This window comes from Lissotriton vulgaris, chromosome 10 (assembly GCF_964263255.1).
Source record: "Lissotriton vulgaris chromosome 10, aLisVul1.2, whole genome shotgun sequence".
Lineage (NCBI taxonomy): Eukaryota > Metazoa > Chordata > Amphibia > Caudata > Salamandridae > Lissotriton > Lissotriton vulgaris.
Genome location: NC_141698.1, coordinates 611,372,239 through 611,392,929, shown reverse-complemented (window position 1 = coordinate 611,392,929; position 20,691 = coordinate 611,372,239). Strand labels below are relative to the sequence as shown.

General features: G+C 49.0%; 1 protein-coding gene across 1 annotated transcript in view; it reads left to right on the top strand.

The window, feature by feature from the left end:
- WDR48 (WD repeat domain 48) overlaps window positions 1–20,691 on the top strand; it is a 535,194-nt gene that overhangs the window by 449,299 nt on the left and 65,204 nt on the right. Inside the window, exon 17 of the mRNA XM_086941452.1 lies at window positions 1,619–1,695. Within this exon, the coding sequence (XP_086797578.1) occupies window positions 1,619–1,695 (77 nt within the window). The remainder of the gene's footprint in view (window positions 1–1,618; window positions 1,696–20,691) is intronic.

Here is a 20,691-nt window from a genome sequence, read left to right as displayed (position 1 = left end):
TCAAGCTGGTTCTTCGCACTAGAGCTTCCTTCCTGCTGCAAGTTGTCACTTCCTTTCATATTGGCCAGTCCATCACCCTGCCTACCTTTTGTGCTTTGCCCCTCTAAGGAAGAGGCGAGGATCCACCAACTGTACCCAAAAAGAGCATTGACGTTCTACCTTGACGCACAAAAGAGTTCCGGGTTGGTGACTAACTCCTCGTGGGTTTGGAGCAAGGAAGGGAAAGCTGTGCAACACTGACCATCTCCTGATGGATAGTACTCTGCATTAAGAGCTGCAACGCATTGGCAAAGAAGCAACCCTCTGAAGGCTTGCATTCTCATTCACCCAGAACGGCAACCACTGCGTTAGCACCCAGAGTTCTGGTCCTGGACATCTGCCAGGCAGCAACTTGGGCTTTTCTACACACGTTCATAAAGCAGAACTGCCTAGACAGCGAGGTTTGTCGGGACCGGTACTTTGCATGAACGGTCCTGCAGTACTTTCTAGTATGAAATGGCTTCAAAGACCCAAATCCGGGCAGGTATTGCTTGTGTATCTATTCTAGGGTACGGAATCTGCGGCTAGACTTCTCTATCTGATGGACAAGTTGCTTACCTTCGTTAATGTATTATTCTGGTGATTCCTTCCCAAACCACCCATCTTCTCGGCTCTACGAAGGGATTTCTAGGGACTGGGCTGTTCCCCTTTCAGGACCCTAGTTCTCCACACCAGTGGTCTGGAAAATTGCAGAAAGAAACTTACGCCATCATGCTAAGGTGGTGCCTGTAATGATGATGCCAACACTGTCACGGAGAGCCGAATGATGCCACCTACCAGCAAAAAAAAATCCAAATCCAGTCTGACTCCAGGGGATAATTCTGTGGTAAGAAATCTGTTGCTAGATAGTCTTTTCCAGATAAGACGTTCCCAAAGATAAAATTCCTGCTACTGCTGCACTCCTGAAAAACAGTTGTCAACACCCTCTTCACGTCAAGACTATACTATGCCAACGTCCTGTTTTTGGATCTCCCTAATGGTCTAGTTAAGTGGCTGCAGGTGGTACAGAATGCTGCTGTGCGCATACTTCTAAATATTTTCCACTCCGGCTTCAATTTCTCTTCATATTAGAGACTCTACACTAGTTGCCGGTAAAGAAAAGGATTCTGTTCAAAGCCTGGTGGTAGCCCATTAAACTTTTCTTGGAACGGGTACCTGGTACCATCGGACACATTTATCCTTTATTGACCATCTAGAGCGCTCCACTCATCAAACACGCTATTTGCAGTGATTCCAAAAGTCAGACATGTAACAAAGGTGGCTTCTCTTTTTCGTTCCTGGCTGCTCAAGCTTGGAATCAGCTCATAGGCAAACTCTGTATCACCAACAATGAACCACAGTTCTGAAAATATGGCTTTTTGCCCCAGCTTAGCTGATTCGTGTCTCAACTTTACACTCCTATGAGTAGCCATGCACTCCCATTCATTTAGCTCCGTTGCACTGCATATTCATGTTCAAGCCTATGCTATCCTTTTCTCTGCGTCTAAGGGCTCATTTGTATAAAAAATGCATAGGTTGTGAACATTTAACAGGAGCAGTAAACAGCATTTGTAATCCTAATGTTTTTATTTTCTTTTAGAAAAACATGCCAAAATTCAACAAAATTCCCTTCTACCTCCAGCCTCACTCGTCATCTGGGGCAAAAACATTAAAGAAGTAAGTTCTTGTTTTTTTGTCTTCCAAGCAACTACGGTTTGTGTTTTTGAAACATAGCTAACCTTATGGAGCAATTCCTTTTGTCTGAACACTTATTCTCCATGCCCTTGTCTGTTATGGAATTATCATGTTCAGTACTGAGATAAATTAGTCCACCTCAAAAACTTTATCACTTCTTCATAGGTTTGAATATGAACATTTTTATTTTGCTAATTTGAGATGGGGAAATAAATAATTCATATACACTGCAATGTCTCCCATTGCCTCCTTTGTTTTTTTACCTTTATTTGGTCTTTGAAGACCAGAAGAGCACGAAGTTGTCTTTGAATTTAACTGTGTTTTGTGGCCTCCGAGGTTTATAAGATCACCTCATTCCAATCCCTTGTGCTGTTTAATGCCCATCAATTGGTATGTTTATTCCCCTTTACCCCCGACTCGTGAGAAGACCAATTGCAGGTCAAATAAATTAAACTATTTTTTTTATAGCAGAAATTTAAAAATCGAAAAGGAGTATTGCGTATCTGCGAATGCAATTACACCCCCGCACACCCCCGCTGTCTTCACACATCTTGTTCCCCATGTGTTAATACACCAGTCACAAAAAATGGTCTCAATTAATTTTTGTGGCCACTGTGGAATTTTGCAAACCGACCTATTTACCAATAGGTTGGTACACAAAATTCAGAATCTGAGTTTGTCACAGTCCTACCTACTTCATTAATTTTCATGATGTAGGTCGTAAAATTGTGACTCACTCTTATTGCCAATAATCACATTATGGTGGCCTGCAAAGTCTGCAGACTTCATGTCCATCATTGTGTTTAAATAAGGTAACCTTTTTATTATTTTTACTAAGTACCATGTTTTCCTTGAAGAAAATGGATTGCGTTTGCAAAAAGTATTTAGACTAAGGAAGCCGCAGAGATTTTGAAATGGTTTTAGACCAGTACTGTTGGGATTCTTACTAAAGATGCATGGGGCTTTGTGTCAAGTTCATTGGTGAAGTTATTGTGTGTGGTCTGACCTTCAGACCGGTTGACACAGTACCCTTTGTCTAGTGTGGGACTTTTGATGAGCTAAGTAAAGTATGGATATTCATAGCATGTGTTGCTGTAGGTACACATGCTGTGCTAACTCCTGCCATCTAGCGCTGGGCTCGGTTGTTTACAACTTGTTTTTCTTCAAATAAGTCTTTCCAGTCACGAAATCCAGTGACTCCACCTCTTTGAGGCAACGCGCATGGTCATAGACTCAATCTTCAGATTGTTTTTCTCTGTCATCGGTCTTGGACGTGAGCTTCATAGCTCACTATCAACAGCTCCCTTTCTCAAGCCTTCTTGACCCGGAGAAACTGAAGCCATTTCCGGGCATCCATTGCGCAACGTAGCCAAGATTTCTGTGTTCAGTCTCCGAAGAAACAACTCTATGACCATTTGGCGCCTTCCATCGGGACCGTAGAATGTTGTGGGATGGGTGAATGAATGGACCCCATTTCAAAGGTGCATCGCAAAGTACCCACAATATGACCAATACCTGGTCTGAAATTTGTGTCTCTCACCAGAACACACCGACCAGGACTGTGCGGGATGTCAGCAGTTCAAATCCGAAAAAGACTTTATGATACGGTCTGGCATGTCACCTTGCCCATAGCAAGGAGACCAAAGTCAAACAGGATTTGTTGGAGAGGCCATCAATCATCGATACTAACGAGGAAGGAGTGTGAAAGGGAGGCTACTCGGCAGGTAACCCGTGCTCCATCGCATCTGGATACTCCGATGTTCACACCAAAGCTAGCGATGAAAAGGGCAGCTGTCTTTCTCTTTTCGCAGGTTCACTGATGTCTCACCAGAGAGATTCACAACCCCGAAGACCAAACCAAGGATTATCAGTACTGATACTCCTACAGCTCCGAATCACATATCACAGCTTCAAAACATACAGGTGCCATGCCCGAAAATGAATGGTCCCAGGAGCCCATTCAAAGACACCAGACTTGGTGCTCTGTGCCTTAGTGGTTCCCGTCAACACTGAGAGAAGTCTTTGGAGCCGAGGAAAGGATTAGAGGCCTATGGACCCTAGCCATGAACATAAAGATGGTGCTGAAGCACCGAAATCTCAGACCCCTGGATGACATGCCTCCCCAACGCAACATCAGCCAAAGTCACAGTCTCCAAGCAGTCAACATCAAAACCTTTGGCACCAAATGAACATTCAAAGCCCTCACAAGGACATTTTGGCACCCAAGTCCAAGTTGGCCCCAAAAGACAACATCCCTAAGGAAGGGAAAAGCCCTGTCATTGAGAGACTTCCACAGGTCCTTGATTCGCACCAGGAGAGCCTCCTGACTGAACAGAGCCCTGACAGCCCGTGGGTAGATTATAATATTGACCCACAGGATGACTCAGAACTCGAGTCAGTCCCTATAAAGTCATCCCAGTCAGATGACACAACCAGTTAGTGCACTGTTAACAAGAGGGCTGCAGCATACCACAAGGTGGACTAGCATGTCACACATGAGGTAGAGGACTTTGTGATGAAGACTTTATCTAGAACAGAGAAATCTGTCCAATATCTACCAATGATAAAGTCACTGATGAAGCGATCTGTAGAGATTTTCAAGGACTCAGTAAAAAGTAGGTACTGACACCTAGGATGGAAAGAAAGTAGGTCTATCTTTCAGACCCATTCCACATCGGTGGACATTCATCCCCAGATTCTCTAGTAGTGGCTACTGCACAGAAACACTCAGGTGGCTGTAGGTAATGCCATGTTTCACAACAAAAGAGAGAGGGGGACTAGGAGCACAATAAATGTCCAGTACCCACGCTCCTAAAGGGGATCCGTGAGTCTAATCACATAGATTAGTGAGTCCAATCGCATAGATTGGGTACTTGTTCCTATCGAAAAAGAGAAGAGCATAAGATAGCTAGTAAGGGAGTAGTTGCATGGGGGGATAGTGTGGAGGGGATCTGCCTAATTAGGAAGTGATGCCCTCACACACCCATAATGCTTTATCATTGGGGTTTTTGCTACTCATGGGGCCCTGCGGCCAGGAGCCTTCATGAGCACTCAAGAAGTTAAAAGAAAGTAAATAAAAATGTAGCAGTCAGTGCTGGTTAAGGAAGCATGACTGTCTTGTGAGTGGAGCATCAACACAGTCTGGTAGATGCTAGGTTAGGTCGACAAGTTGCATGCCCTGGTGGTCCAAGTGGATCCAAGGGGTTTCTTTGGGACCAGTGACTGTTGTGAGACCCTAGTATGAGCCCTAAAAAAGAGGTGTGGGGACTTTGCTTATTCTAGTGGGGTGGCAGAGTGAGCTAAAGAATGGTGATGGATTAGATGTGTGTAAATGTAAATGTGTTGTATTTGTAAAGCGCACAGATGCCCACGCGACGGGTCGTCCCGGCGCTGCACTCATACCTCTGTGGAACCCTTCCTGGTTTTTCCATGTGAAATGTCCACTCCTGGGCACCCCCAAGGTGAAGCCAGGCATCCAAGCGCTGCTGGGGCGGTTGTGGAGATTAAGCAAGCTATTGCCCAGAGTCACAGAGTGGGACCCATGATTAGACTGGGCACCGAGGCGAGAATTATCAGGTCCGGGGAGATTGAGTCCAAGAGCCGCCGAGGCGGGAATTGAACCCTGGTCCCGGGCCAGACCTCTGCATCAGGGTCTGCCGCTCTAACCATTGAGCCACGCTTCTCCACCCAGATCAGTTGACTGGGGGTGAGTGTTTGATTTGCTCAAGCACTCCGTCCATCATCCCCTTTTGTATCGCTTTGTTCGCCCTAAGTTGGCAGGGTATGCTCAGACGTGAGTCCCTTGCTCACTTCGCCACTGGATTCAAGCTAGCCTGGCTGATGACGACTGAAATGCCAGAAACCGGTCCCAGGATGCTTGTTTCCGGTCCAGGGAAGACATGCCTTTGGCAGTTTGGGCTGGACTGTTCCCATGAGGCACGGGGTCAGACTCATTATCATATGGCAATGTTTGAACTGGGCTGGCGGAGTAAGCTAAAGATTGGTGATGGATTAAACCCAGATCAGTTGACTGGGGGTGAGTGTTTGATTTGCTCAAGCGCTCCGTCCATCATCCCCTTTTGTATTGCTTTGTTCGCCCTAAGTTGGCAGGGTTTGCTCAGACGTGAGTCCCTTGCTCACTTTGCCACTGGATTCAAGCTAGCCTGGCTGATGACGACTGAAATGCCAGAAACCGGTCCCAGGATGCTTGTTTCCTGTCCAGGGAAGACCTGCCTTTGGCAGTTTGGGCTGGACTGTTCCCATGAGGCACAGGGTCAGACTGATTTGCATATGGCCATGTCTGAATTGGGGTGGCGGAGTGAGCTAAAGAATGGTGATGGATTAAACCCAGATCAGTTGACTGGGGGTGTGTTTGATTTGCTCAAGCGCTCTGTCCATCATCCCCTTTTTTATCGCTTTATTCGGAACAGCATCCGGTCAGAAAGTACCTAGAATATGCTTTCCCTAAATTTCAATATAATCCAACCATGTAGAAAAAAAAGAGAAAGGGCAAGCAAAAGAGCAAATGAAAACAATTTGCTGGTTAGGGTGCTCATAATGAGGCACCACCTTTTCTTAGCATCATTATGTGCCTGGTGTATTTCCGTAAACGAGCACTGTACATCGGTTGAATAAAGTGCAGGGATTTATGCATCTGTGGTTTTCAACATACTTGGATGAGCCTGATCCAGTTAACATATAACATACATAACCAAATAAAGACCTCCTCCAACATCTCCCAGGTGAATATAAAAAGAAAGGGGAAAATGTAGTCACAGATGGGAACCTTATCCAATGCAATCATTAGATGTGCTCTGGATGCAGCTGCCACCTCCGCAAGGGGTATAATTTCTACTGTCCTTTTACACAGACCTGCGTGGCTGCCAGTTTCAGGATTCAAACCGAAGGTGCAGCAACACCTTCTAAAAGTGCCCCTTGATGGGGAACATCTCTTCGGCCTGACTGTCAGTGGGATTGTAGAAAAGATTAAAAAGGACACAAAGACGGCAAAAGTGATGGGTTCACTACAAACAGCCGCCTCGCACCAGTCCTTTCGGAAGCAACAGGGCAGGAGTGGAGGTAAAGTGTCCACCACACATCTGGGGCAATCCTGCCAGCAACACACCTGGCCTACCAACAACAGAGAGGAAAAGGTTTTGGTATGGGATCACGCAGAGGCAATGGAGACCGGGGAAGCAGCAGAGGTATGCCAGCTAAAAGTATCGCCTCCACCTCTGAACAGTGACTCCTATTGCATTCCAATCCCCTCGACCACCCAACTCCGGTCGGGTGTAGACTTCTGGGGTTCTAGACACAGTGGACTGTAATCACCTCCGACCAGTGGGTACTATTAATAGTACAGCATGTTTACTGTTGAGAACTCCTAGCAACCCCATCTAACATTCCTCCACACACACATCCTCAGCACTCAACACTTACATTTTCTCAAGGAAGAAGTAAAAGTGCTCCTTACCAAAAGAGCCATCAAACCAGTTCCAAAAACGTATCAGGGAAGAGGAGTGTATTCACTATACTTTTTGGTCTCAAAGAATGACAGAACATTGTAGTCCATTCTAGACCTCAAGTCATTCAACCGATACATCCTATCAGAACATTATTATATGGTGACCCTTCAGGATGTAATCCCACTTTTGCAGGAATGCGGGTTCATGACTCAACCTCAAAAATACATATTTCCCTGCACCCTTTACATGAGTGCTTAGCGTCACAAGCGGAGGGCAGTATTTAGGATCTAGTGTTGATTCAGCACTCAGTTCATTGTTCCTGTAATTGTGGAACAGCTACAATCTACTTCAGGAAAGGGCCTTCAACGACCCACTTCCGCAAGTGACCATTACAACAGACCCTTCTCTCATGGTTTGAAGGGCGCACACGTTAGAAATGACAGTACAAGGAACATGGACTGCTCTGCAAAAAACTAATCACATCAGTTTTCTAGAGCTCCTTGCAATTGTTAGCCCTCAAGGCCTTCCTATCATACATTCATCACAAGGTGGTCCTTATAAAAACAGACAATAAGACAGCAATGTATTACATACAAAAACAAGGATGCACTCGTTCCCTACTCGTGTAAGTTAGTGCAGAACATTTAGAGATTGTGAGAGAACACAACATTCAACTCATGGCAGATTATTGCCTGGGAGTAGACCTCAACTCTTCGGTCCTTCTAAGCATGACCCAGCAAAAAGTCCACGAGTGGGAGCTCCACACACAAGTCATTCACGGGTACTTCCAGAAATGGGGTGTATCAAAGCTAGATGTATTCCAAACAGCGCAAAATGACAAATTCCAACACTTGGGGGGTGTGGCTTGGCTGGCTGCAAGATGGCCGCACTCTAAGTGGGCTATGCCGGCCAAGCTCTGCAATCCGTCACTATCCTGCAGTCATCGCCTCTCCAGCAGCGTAACTACGCCTGTTTCCAGATACCTGGGTCCCGGCGCACCTACCGATCCCAGTCTAGTGTTCCTTGGTGCTCCGTTTCTCGTGGCCGCCGCTGGCCCCCTTGCTGTGGGGCTGCCCGCGCCTTCCCTGGGCCGCCGACGATCGTGGGCCGTGGTACGGTGGAGCTCCCTGCCTGAGCCTGACTCACGCGAAGCGGTAAGTCAGGCCATTGCTGGGGGGGCCCGCTGGTGGGGCTGGGAGCCGCTCGCAGTGCGGCCCGATCTTGTGGCGCTGCGGCCTGGTCTTCCCCCCATCGCGGTGAGACGCCTTGGTGCCGCACCTGCCGTTGACGTATCCTCTGCAGCCAATGAGCCTGGGTCGCAGCCACTGGAGCCCATCTACCTCTTGCCTAGCCTTGGCCCTCCCTGGTACCTGCAATATTGACACTCTGCTCGCATGTGAGCCCTTGGGGGCCCCCTGATGTGGCTACTTGGGGTGGGCCGGAACCCCCCTCCACCAGGCCCGAGCCGGGCGCGACACCCTGCAAGATACTGCCGTCCATTCACCAGGGGCATCTAGCTTCAGATCATTGCTCCGCTCGGCCTGGTATGTGCCTCCTGGATTAGTTGGGCCAGTGCTGCACCTGCCCCCGCCGCCCCGGCCTGGAGCCCCCCGTACGGGGGCGTGCTCCGGTCTTCCTTTTCCCTTCCTCTGCTGGTGGCGGTCGGGCACGGGCTGTTCTTCTAGCTCTTCACGCGCATAATTGACCTTTACCAGTGTTCCACGCAGTGCTGGGGATGACGGTCCTGGTGTGCACTCCCCGCTGGATTCTCTTCCTCTGGCTGCTGACTACCTGTTAATTCTCCTGCATCTACATCCCTATCTTTTCCCTGTGCGCCTTGTAGCCCTACAGTGCTGTGTCTTACCATGGGTAAATCAGACCCAAAGCAGCCCAAGATCGCCTTCGAACTCCGGCAATCCTCTCGCGGGCTCGGAGGGTGCAGAGTCGGCTGGGGCGACGGGCCCCCCCCCGGGGCATCGCCTCTCAACTGGATCAGCTATCTACTCGCCTTGGCTCGGTGAAGGCCTGAGTTGACTCCCACGACAACAGACTCCTCCATGTGGAGACCAGGGTTTCCGACGCAGAGGATGTGGCCAGCCAGGATAGGCAGAAGCTGCTCCAGATGGACAAGATCTTGCCCGTCATTCGTGAGAAGAACGAAGATTTAGAGGCTCGTTCCCGCCGGAGTAACCTCCACCTCACGGGCCTTCCCGAGTCTACAAACATTACACAAACATTTCTAAGATGGAAGACTTTGTTGAGAAACTCTTTAAGGAACTCTTTGGGGATGTTCTCTCCCATTTCTTTGTCGTGGAGCGATGCCATCGGTCCCTTGGACCGCGTCCCGGCCCTGGTCTGCCCCCCGCCCCAAAGTGGCGAAGATCCTGAACTTTCGTGATCGCAACGCCATTCTCCGGGCCGTGCGTGACAGAGGCACCATCACGCACCAGGGCAATACCCTTTCCTTTTACCCTGATTATACCTTGACTGTCCAGGCCGCCAGGAGAGTTTTTGCAAGCTAAACGCATCCTCCAAAAGCACGAGGTCTCCTACTCCCTTGCCTATCCAGCAAAGCTGAGGGTCCGCCAAGGCTCCAAGACACTTATTTTCCCCGACCCGCGGGAGGCGCTCGCTTTTGCCAAAAGACTCGATAAGGAATCCAAATCCTCTCTTATTGTCATTGCTATTTCCTTCTTGCCTGGCATATTTCCTTTTTTCCACCAGTGGGGGCCATGGTTCTTGCTATAAAGACTGAAAGAGACCCTGTTCCTCCTTTTTCAAGCCCTTACAAGTTGGTGCTAGCTGCAGTAGTTACTCTGACTGTTTGTGCAGACACTGTTCTTTGACCAGTATGTTCTGTTTTCGATGCTGCAATCTACCTGAGCTTGGCCACACTGCTCTACTGCAGGGGTGTCCGCCGAGTCCTGCCATGCCCTACCTGGGATGATTCCCACTTTGATGTTTGGTCACCCCCTCCAAGTTTTGGATCCCTAGGGTGGGGAGTTCTCTCATCCTGATTGGGGGATTGGAGTGGGTGGGGGGTGGTTGGACTTCATGGGGTTTTTCGGCCTGTTTCTTGCTCAGAAATTGGTTTGGGGAGGGGAGGGGGGGGGGTTGGTGGGTTGTTCTGTTCCTCTAGTGAGGAGGTGGTTTCAATTTGCCGCCATATTGTTGCTTCATATTGTCTTTGCATGTTCTACTATTGACACTCTACCGTGCTTAATGTTTTGCTTACTTGCTCCTGATTCTACCTGTTACATCCTATATAATGTGTTATGCTCATTGCTTTGGCTACTCGTACTCCGCGTTGCAGGCTTTGTCCCATTGTGCTATTGGCCTTGCTCTGCTCCTTTGGTTTCAGGTCGTCCTGTTGCTCTCTGGATCTCATTCCCTCCCACTATGTCATCTCCCCTTAGTGTTACTTGGGGCTCAGCCTTCCCTATCCCTCGCAGAGCTTTGCGCTCTAGGCACTGTCTATTCGCTCATTGCTGGCGCTCCCCCCACCCACAGTCATGCTTACTTTACCCACTCACCCCCCCTCGGTCCGGTACGCTGCACGTTGTCCTCACAATTTGCTCTGTTATTGTATTGTGCTATTTGTGCAACATCTTTGCAGGTCGCCATCACCCTGTATTTTGGTATAGACCAGCTATTCCATGGTGCTATGTTTTATGGGTCCCTCCATTGTACAGCTTGTTGGTTGTTGAGGTCCTTTTCTTTTGCATCACGTCCTCCAAATCACACCGGCCCGTTAGCAGCTCCTGCTGTCCCTTTATGCCGCTTTGTCACTGGCAACCGCCCGAGGGTGGTGTCTACGCCCTGGTGCTGCTTCCTTATCTGCGCTCCCCCAGCTGTTATTTGACTCCCCCCACTATCGACATGTGCTATGTAAGACTGCGCTGCCTGCTGTTCACTCTGCATAATGCTGCTTCCCGTCATGCTCCTTATGGCTGAAATAACCTGTTGGACATGGAATGTCTGCGGCCTGAATGATCACCGTAAGGCTCGCCTGATTCATGCGCATCTACAGCGCCACACTGTGGACATTTTCCTTTTACAGGAGAAGCACCTGCTTCCCGGCCCTGTCTCCAGACTTCAATCTCGCCACTGGGGGAAATCCCACTCTTCCACCTACTCAACCTATGCTAGGGGAGTCTCAATACTGTTGCGCCATGGCTTCCCCTGGCAGACCTCCCGAGCCCTCGTTGACTCGGAGGGAAGGTATGTTGTTTTACATGGTTTACTACTGGCTCAGCCTGTTCCATCGCTGCTGTTTACGGCCCGAACTCTGATGATCCGGAGTTCTTTCATCACATCTGGCATCTTATCTCCTCCTGCGGTCCCGTAGCTATCGTCTCGGGTGGGGATTTTAATGTTACTCGCTCTGCGACCTTGGATCGATCTGGTTCTTACATTTCCCACCCGTGTGCCGCCACTGCTCTTTCATCTATCTTAACTGATAATTTGCTCTGATGCCTGGCGTCATCTCCTCCCTACGCTCGGGAAGGTACTTGCGTTATCGGTGCGAGGGGTTGTTGGTTGAGAATTGATCTTTGGATCACTTCGCCGGACGTTTTGTACTGGATCGTTGAGGTCACGCACATGGCCCGCACCCTTTCCGATCATGCGCCGGTCCAGCTTCTTCTCCGGCCTCTTGGTTCTCAGCGTCGGGCCTTCACCTGGGGTCTCACTCCCAATGCCATTAGGGACTTTGTGTTCTGTGATGAAATCCAGACCGAAATCACTAACTATTTTGATCTTAACGTGGGTTCCGTCGATTCTGCTTCCACCCTATGGAAGGGTTTCACGGCTTTCATCCGGGGACAATGTATTTCCAAACAGGCGGGCATTCTCCGCTCTATTCGCTCCACCCTGGCTAAACTGGAGGGGGAGATCCGGCACTTGGATGCCGCCCAGGCGGCATTCCCCAGCCCCGAGACGTTGGCAATACTGCGTCAAAAACACTCCGACTTTTTGGATGAGGCCGGCTGTGAGATGTCCTTCCTTGGTAGGGAGGGTCGGGCCCGTCCCTTTGGAGAGGGGGACCGCCCGGGCACACTCTTGCCAACCTTCTGCACCCTTCGCGCGCAGCTTCCTATATCACAGCCCTCAGTGATGGTGGTCCGGACCGAACCACCTCTCCCGAAGAAATTAAGTCCCGTTTTCTCGCTTTTTACTCCCAGCTCTACTCTGCCGGCTCCCCTCCGTCCCCAGAGGACTTTGATCAATATTTCGAGTCCATTGCCCTTGTCTGGCTCGAAGATTACCATTGTAAATTCCTTGACGAGCCGTTCTCTACGGAGGAAATTTTGGCAGCCATCAGCAGCCTTCCTAGTGATAAGTCAACGGGCCTTGACGGCCTGCCTGCCTCGTTTTATAAATCGTTCGCCACCATCCCTGCTCCTTAAACCTGACAAGCCCGCCGACCGCCGCGATTCCTATCACCCCTCTCCCTTATTAATATTGTTAATAAAATCTTTGCCAAATTGATTGCTTCTCGTCTCCTTTTACTAATGCTCACCATTGCCCTCCCCGACCAATCTGGTTTTATTCTTGGTAGGGCTACCTCCCACAAACTCCGCACTATCTTTTCCGTCTTACATCATATGAATACTAATCTTCCGGCCGTGGCTGCCCTGCTTGACGCCACAAAGGCGTTTAATACGCTGGAGTGGCCCTTCCTTTTTTATGTCCTGCCGCGTATGGGATTCAGTGCCCACTGTTTGCGTAATATTAAGCTCCTTTATACCAGCCCCACCGCCAGTCTTCGCATTAATGGTCAGGTGTCCGACCCCATCAACATTACTCGTGGAACTCGACAGGGGTGCCCGTTATCGCCCATGCTGTTTGCCATCGCGATGGAGCCCCTGGCTGCTCGGTTACGGCAGCACCATACTCAGAGGTATTGGCTTCTCGTCCCGCTCCTTCCTAGTTTCTATGCATGCTGACAATATATCTCTCTATGTCCGTCATCCCCAGGAAAACCTCAGTCCCTTGGTGCGGGAGGTTATTCGATTTGGCGGGCTCTCTGGCATTCAGGTAAACTGCAGTAAGTCCGTTCTCTATCCCTTGACGGATGCTACACTCCCCTTCGCGCCTGATTTCCTGTTTGAGTGGGCATCTGGTCCTACGCGCTACATGGGCATTTGGCGGAGTAGAGACTTTGATAAACTTTGGAGATTGAATTTTGGGCGTGCGGTAGACTTGCTCGAATCTAAGATCCCTTTGTGGAGCCGCCTGCCGCTGTCCCTGGCCGCCCGCATCGCTATAGCGAAGATGGTGGTCCTCCCTAAATTCATTTTCCTCTTCTCCAACATACCTATTCCCCTAACTTCTAATATCTTCCGCAGGCTACGTTCCCTGGTCGTCTCGCTGGTGTGGACGGGGCGGCACCCCAGGGTTGCCTATGATATCCTGACCTTGCCCATGTCTGCCGGCGATTTGGATGCGCCTGACTTTCGTCTCTGCGCTTAGTCTGGCTTCTTGCATTTTTGGCTTCACCCCAGCCCCTATCAGCCCCACATTGCGGTGGAATCTGACGTTGCTTCCCCCTGGCCGCTGACTACTGTATTGTTCGCTCCTGCGGTGCGCCCCCTGACGAAGGTCGATATGGTTGAGACGCTGCATGGTCCTTCCTGTGCCAGCTTTCTGGTCTTTCTCTTCTATCTACCAATGCTATGCCCATTATTGACCACCCCGATTTCCCGCCCCTTCAGTCTTCTAGCATGTCTCGTCTTGCAGCGCGGCTGGGCCTGAGGACTTTAGCATATCTCTATCCGGAGAATTCCTTATACTCACTTCGGGAGTCCCCATCGTTGCAGGACACGCTCCTATTCTATCAGTTGCGGGCTACCTGCCGGAAACTGCACCCTACCTTCCCACAACCCCCCCTACTTTCCCAGCCCTGGATTTCGTATATACTTCCACGTCGCCACACAAGTTGGTCACCAAACTATACGCTTTTGCCCTGTTGTCACCCCCATCTCTTCGACTCAGGCGTGTGGTGCGGACCTTGGCGCTGATATCTCGGAGGTCGACAGGCAGGCTTTATTGCTGTAGTCAAACTAAAAAGCTCTCCCCGAACTATCGGCTCAGTTTTATTCATTTCAAGTTATTGCACAGGTTTTACCGCACTCCCGTGCTTCTCCATCGGCTCGGGCTTATCCCTGATGACTCTTGTATGCGTTGTGCCGCCCCAGCTGCGGATTTTGCTCATTTGGCATGGCTTTGTCCTAAGGTTCAGGAATTCTGGCGGACGGTTTGCTCCACTTTCTCTGAGATCACCGGCGCGGCTGTGTGCCCTGATCCTCTTCTGTATCTCCTCGGCTTTGTTACATTTTGCCCTGATGCCTCTTGCTGCCTGATTGCGATGCTTTTGGTGCTGGCCAGGCATAGACTGGCCATGTGTTGGGGTCGGCTCTTGGGGTTGCAAGTTGGCTGGAGGACGCCTCCTGCTGTCAGACGCTTTTATCTGAGTTTTGGGATTTGATGCCCTCCAGGTCCCGCCCTGTCGACATTTGGGGCCCCTTGGTTGCCTATCTCCCCTCCCGCTCTCACTCCAGCGGCGCTGCCTCTCCCGCGCTCCCTGCCGGCCCTGCGCCCGCTGCGGCCCGCCAATGCTGGTCAGTGACTATCCCCCTTCCCTTACTCCCCCAGCGCCTTTGTTGTTTCATGGGCCTCACCGTTGTCCTTCAATGTGGGGGAGGGAGGGGGGTACTGACTCCCGGTTCATAGTGCTGAGATTGTGTCACTCCTGCCCAGGTGTCTGATTGGCCCCCATTCCCTCTGTCCCACTCCTCCCCGGCAGCGTTGCTTCTCCCGTGCTCCCCGCCGGCCCTTGGTCCGCTGCGGCCGCCGGTGCTGGCCCGTGCCGGCCCCCTAACTGTATTTACCATTGACGCCCCTGCGACCCACGACAACCACAGTACCCCACATTATAATAGTCATCTGTCCCTCACAAGAAGCTCCCCAGTCAGCAAGATCTAATGACACAAAACAATGGTACAATCAGGCACCCAGATCCCAAACAGCTCAATCTAGCCATCTAGCTCCTGAAGTTCTAGAGTTTGGGTTCCAAAATCTGCCATCAGAATGAAGGAAACCTCTTAAAGAGGTTCTACCACTAGAACTTGATATGCAGCTAAGTGGAAAGGATTTGTAGGTTACTGCATGGCTCAACACATTGACCCTATCGACCCTACAGTACAAAATGTGTAATGCTAGCGACTACATCTCCAAAGCTCAAGTCTAGCTTACACATCCATACATCTTTATCTTGCAGCCATTGCTGCACCCTTACAACATAGAGAACATCGCTGTTAAAAACATCTGTTGTCAAAGCATTCATGGAAGGTCTGAAAATGGTAATATCACTAAGAAAACTACCGGCTTCAGTGTGGGTTCTAAATGTGCTATTTACTAGACTCATGGGGCACCCTTCTGTGTCTTTCCAAGAAAGGTATTGAAGTTGACAGGAATGCAAAGTGGCATTCTTCGCAGCATTCACCTCTTTGTGAATGGTTAGTGATATACAAGCATTCACTTTAGAGGATCTGTTCTTTCAAATGCATAAGGACAGGGCAGTCCTAAAACCTAATCCGAATTTTTGTCCAAAGTCCTGTCCTCCTTTCATCTTAATCGAACCATTGAGCTCCCAGCTTTCATTCCTAATCCCCATTCAGTAGCTGAAAGATAACTTCACTCTTTAGATGTTAAAAGAGCACTATTATATTATATTGACAGAACAAAATCTTTTGGAAAAACGCAGACGTTTGAAGCTTTCTCTAACCCCAGACAAGGTTGCACAATATCCAAAGCAGAGATTGCTAGATGGATAGTCCAATGCTTTCAAGCGTCATATGTTAAGGCCAAGAGGACCCTACAAGTCCCCCCAGAGGCACAGTCCCCTAGTATGAAGTGTGCTTCCACGGCTTTCTTACAGAACATTCATATAGCTGTCATTTGTAAAGCATCTACTTGGCCAACTCCACACACATTTGCCAAACACTCCACTGTGGATGTCCTCCCACGCCAACAGTCAGGTGTATGACAAGCTGTACTGAGTACTTTATTCCAAGCATCTGCAACACCCTGTGCCTAGCCTCCGCTTGGGGAGAACTGCTTAACAGTCTGTGCACAGCATGTGTATCTACAGTGTCACACAATACAAATAGATTATTCTACTTACCTTGTAAGCATCTATTTGTCACATGAAGTGCTGTAGATTCACATGATTCCACCCATCTCCCTGGAAGTCAGTGGTTGTTCCAGATTATGTACACATATTCTAGATATTCTGTTTAATTTCATTCATGCTGCATGTCCATCACTTTGAACACTATCTAGCACCACTACCCTTAAACTAATGTCTAAATAACTGAAGATGGGGCTGATGACCATGCACATTGCCTTAAAGAGAAGTCATCACTGGATCAAAGATTCTTGGTGAACCACGTGCTATCCCTTCCATCCCTGAGTCATATTGGAGGTTCAACTCTATCCCCATCCAACCTGTAAATTGAGCCACTCACTGAAGTACTGCAGCAGGCTAACATCTCCTTCCACAGTACAGCTTATCAACACTGCTGACCTGAAAACATCTGGCCAAGCTTTGGTTATCTAAAGGATTGAGTATGGATGCACTACTCTAGCAGGGCTTCCTAACATTACAACAGCTCCACTAAAAGCCTGCCTGAATTCTGCAGCAAGACTCTTAACGGGACAAGAAAATTTGACCACATCACTCCACATCTAAAAGTGCTCAAATGGCTCCCGTACGAGGCAAGAATTCAGCTAAAGATGGCATGTATTACACACAAAGCTCTACACTACAAAACACCACTTTACCTTGCCCAGAAAATTATGATTTCTAGAGGCCTTAGATCTTCGAGGGGGCCCCGTTGATTTCCTACTGAAACAAGCAATTTTCCGTCAGAAGAGACCATACGACATATCATTCTCGGGAGCTGCACCAAGAATTTGGAATGCGTTGCCTCCGAATATCAGAGTAATCCTCTCGGTCTCACAATTCAAAAAAGAGGCCATGTCCTTTCTCATTCGTAAATTCCTCCCTTAACTAACTAGGGTCCTCTCTTGGCTCCTTTGAGACCTTTAGTCATTCCTGAAGCTACTATTTTTAGTTGTGCTAATAGGTGAAGGTAAACAAGATGATTGTTCTGCCATTATCTGAGTAATGACTCTGGGGATAGCACAAGTCAGGGGGCTTTCATAGTCTCACCTATGGACGTCTGTTAGACCTGTTTGTATACCCAAGTCCATACACCAGATACAGGGACGATTGCCAATGAAGGTTCCTCTATCAAGCCACATGGTTATTGGTGTGGACTTTTAACCGTCATCCAGTTGTGACTCCACGTTTTCTTTAGGGATGATATTACATTTTATAGGCAAGTATGTCATGTACTACTAGACCTTGCTATTTTGAACGTTGTGGCTGGACCCTGGTTGCTGCCTCTTTTCACCACCGTCAACCCTCTACTGCTCGCCGTACCCGCTGCGCGGGTCCCGCAGCGCATTGCCATCAGCGGGAGCTTTTAAAGGGGCTGCACAACTGAGGAGGAACTTTGTGGGCTGTGTGGCGGCGGAGCAGGGCTGCGAGTGTTGAAGCAGGGACTCCATCTCCCAGGAGTCCCTGTGCGCCCAATCTCTTCCACCTGGGTCGCTCTCCCTGCTGGACACGCCCCCTGGATATTTCCCTCCCTATTTTAGACTGCCACTAATCCCGCTGCGCGGGAGCGTGCGGGGGTGCGCCGGGCTAAGCCCGGGCAGAGGCCGGGCCCTCTGAGGCACGACGAGGCCGGGCTGGGCCTATACCCTAACGTGTTGCATAGGATTGTCTGTGCATATTCTTTGTTCGCCTATCCGCCATGGCTGAGACATTTGATAAACCCACACCTGGAGGTGTAGTTGGGAACACTAAGGGTACATTAGACAATTATTTCATCAAGGCTGTCACTGATCCAGATAGGGAGAGTGCTTTGGCCAAACGTAGGGTGGAGCGGTGTCGCTCCATTGAATGCCTGAAAAGTAGACCTCTCTTGGATAGTTTGCCCTGTACTACTCCATCTGGTGCTATTATCCATACTGAAAACGAGGACATTCTATCTACTGACAATGTCCCAATACTCTTGCGTGACACGCCCCCCCACTTGATTCCCCCAACACCTCATCCACGAATATTGTATCCCTTCCTGGCGACACCATTGTAGGTACAGATGCGATAGTCGAGCCACCTGTACCTATATCTGAGACCGTTAGGAAAACAAAGGTTAGGAAACCAGCCATGCCTAAAGTTTATGGCCCACCACCTAACAAGAGAAGGAAAAGGGGTGTTGAGCCGCACAGAAGTAAGATTCACCACTCTGACTTTGGCAAGACCACTAAGGCGAATGCAATATCCACATCTACCTTAAAGGCCACTGTATCAAGTGCCCAAACCTCAATGGCTCCTACGAACACAGTATTAACCTTAAAATCCCCTGTATTGACTCCATCAGGTTTAGCTACTCCTCTATATTGCCCGTCTAAGGAAGCAGTGTCTGCTGTTCCTCTTGAACGTTTTGAGCATCTAATCAGGTCTTTTGTCTTACCCATAATAGAGATGCTGAAGAGGGTGGAACAAAGGCTGGGAGAACTAGAACTGGCCATTAGCAATAATGTTGGATCATCCAAGGGTCCTGTGAAGCTAGCCCCACCCCCCGTAGTAGTATTGCCTTCTCCCACCCCTGCTGTTGAGATGGGTATAAATAAAATTAGTAAAGCTACAAATTTAAAAAAACAGAGGGCAATACCCCCTAAATTGGTCCAACAAACACTACCACATACAGTCAGCGAAGTCCCGAAGGCAGTAAATAAATTTCTCACGGGAAATAAGCAAGAGGAGAGGGGAACTGCTAGTCCAGCTAGGACAGAGAATTACAGGGGGCGTCAAGTCGAATTACCCCCTGAAGCGGTTCCTTTTGTGGTTGTCCTCACGGGTGTTCCGATATTAGAGGATGGTAGGAGGGAAGGGTTTTCCCAGTTCAAAAACAAAACCATGCATTGGCTTAACCAAAACCGACCACTTCCCTTCAATATTAATGGAGAGATTCTGCATGTTCAGCGACTTCCCTGGTTGGGAAGCAGAGTGAAAAACATAAAGGGGGATCTAATTGTCATCAACTTTAGAGATCCCGGGGCTGTTGGATATATTCTAAATTTGACTCCAGGGAACGTTGGTAACTCCATCGTTCCCTGTGATCGGACTTATTTTTACCCGAGATCTCTAGTGAACCCTGTATTCCATCCTGGGGTACTAGCATGCCCGCAGATTAAACCATCTATACCATTTAACAACCGGTATATGATGCAGGCATCTAACCCCATGACCGCTGAAAATGTATTTGGGTGGGAAACTGTACCTTTCGGGTGCCATAGAAATGGAAATAAAAGGATGGACCACTTTGTAGGAAATGAGAGGATGGACCATCTGTTACCCTTCACCCCGCTGGAAGTCGCAAACAGGTTCGATGCTTTTACAGGCTTTGACGATTGCGATTGACAAACGGGATTTCCCATTAATAAGCGATCTGCAAACGTGAACCAAGATGTAAATGCCACACTTAGCCCTTTATTGCAAGTCTTGACATCAGAACAAACTACCGAACCCACCATTGTCATCTCTCCTGATGACCAACCTCCACTGAATTGCGAACCTGAGCTGGGGTCAGCTCTTAGCACCTTCACTATTAATGACCTTTCTGGTACACTGGACTGTGAACCAACTAAGCAAGATTTGTCAGTTGCCCAGGTCAAAATCTTCTCTTGGAATGTGGTGGGTCTTAAGAATAAACTGCCCATCCCAGAGTGGGGCTCCTTTATGGCCTCACATGATATCTGTATGTTGAAGGAAACCTGGGCCTTAAAAGAAAGTAGGGTTCAGGGCTTCGCAACATACGACATCCTGGCAAGCAGGGGTTTAGAGGGGTAGGCCTTCGGGTGGGCTGGCTATATGGGTTGGTACACATCTTGGTGCTAAGGCATCTCAAATTCCAACCAATTCAATGGACGTGCAGTGCGTGTTGTTGAGTATGTTAAATGGGGCCGGACATTGCCTTGATTAATGTATACTCAAGGCCAGTTAGGCGGGGTCTCGAGTCAAAGGCTATTGAAACCTTGTTAACCTTCATCCAATCGATTGATCCATCCACCGTGTTTATCCTGGGTGGAGACTTTAACTGTCACTTTGAGCCACTCGTGGATCCGAATTTGAGCAATCCAGATGAGGTTGACTTGCTGTGGGCTATTCCTGACCTATTCATTACCCGGGTGAAGGCATGGACCCCTCTGGTTCTACAATTGCAGTCATTCTCGTTAGCGACATTATTGCGAGCCTGTAATGGGAGGGTGGAGCCTGACAGACCAGGGAAAAACACATTTAATCGATTAAAAACCAGTACCTCAGTAATCGATTATATCTTCATCGAGGCCAGGCATTGGGACAGGCTGCACGAGT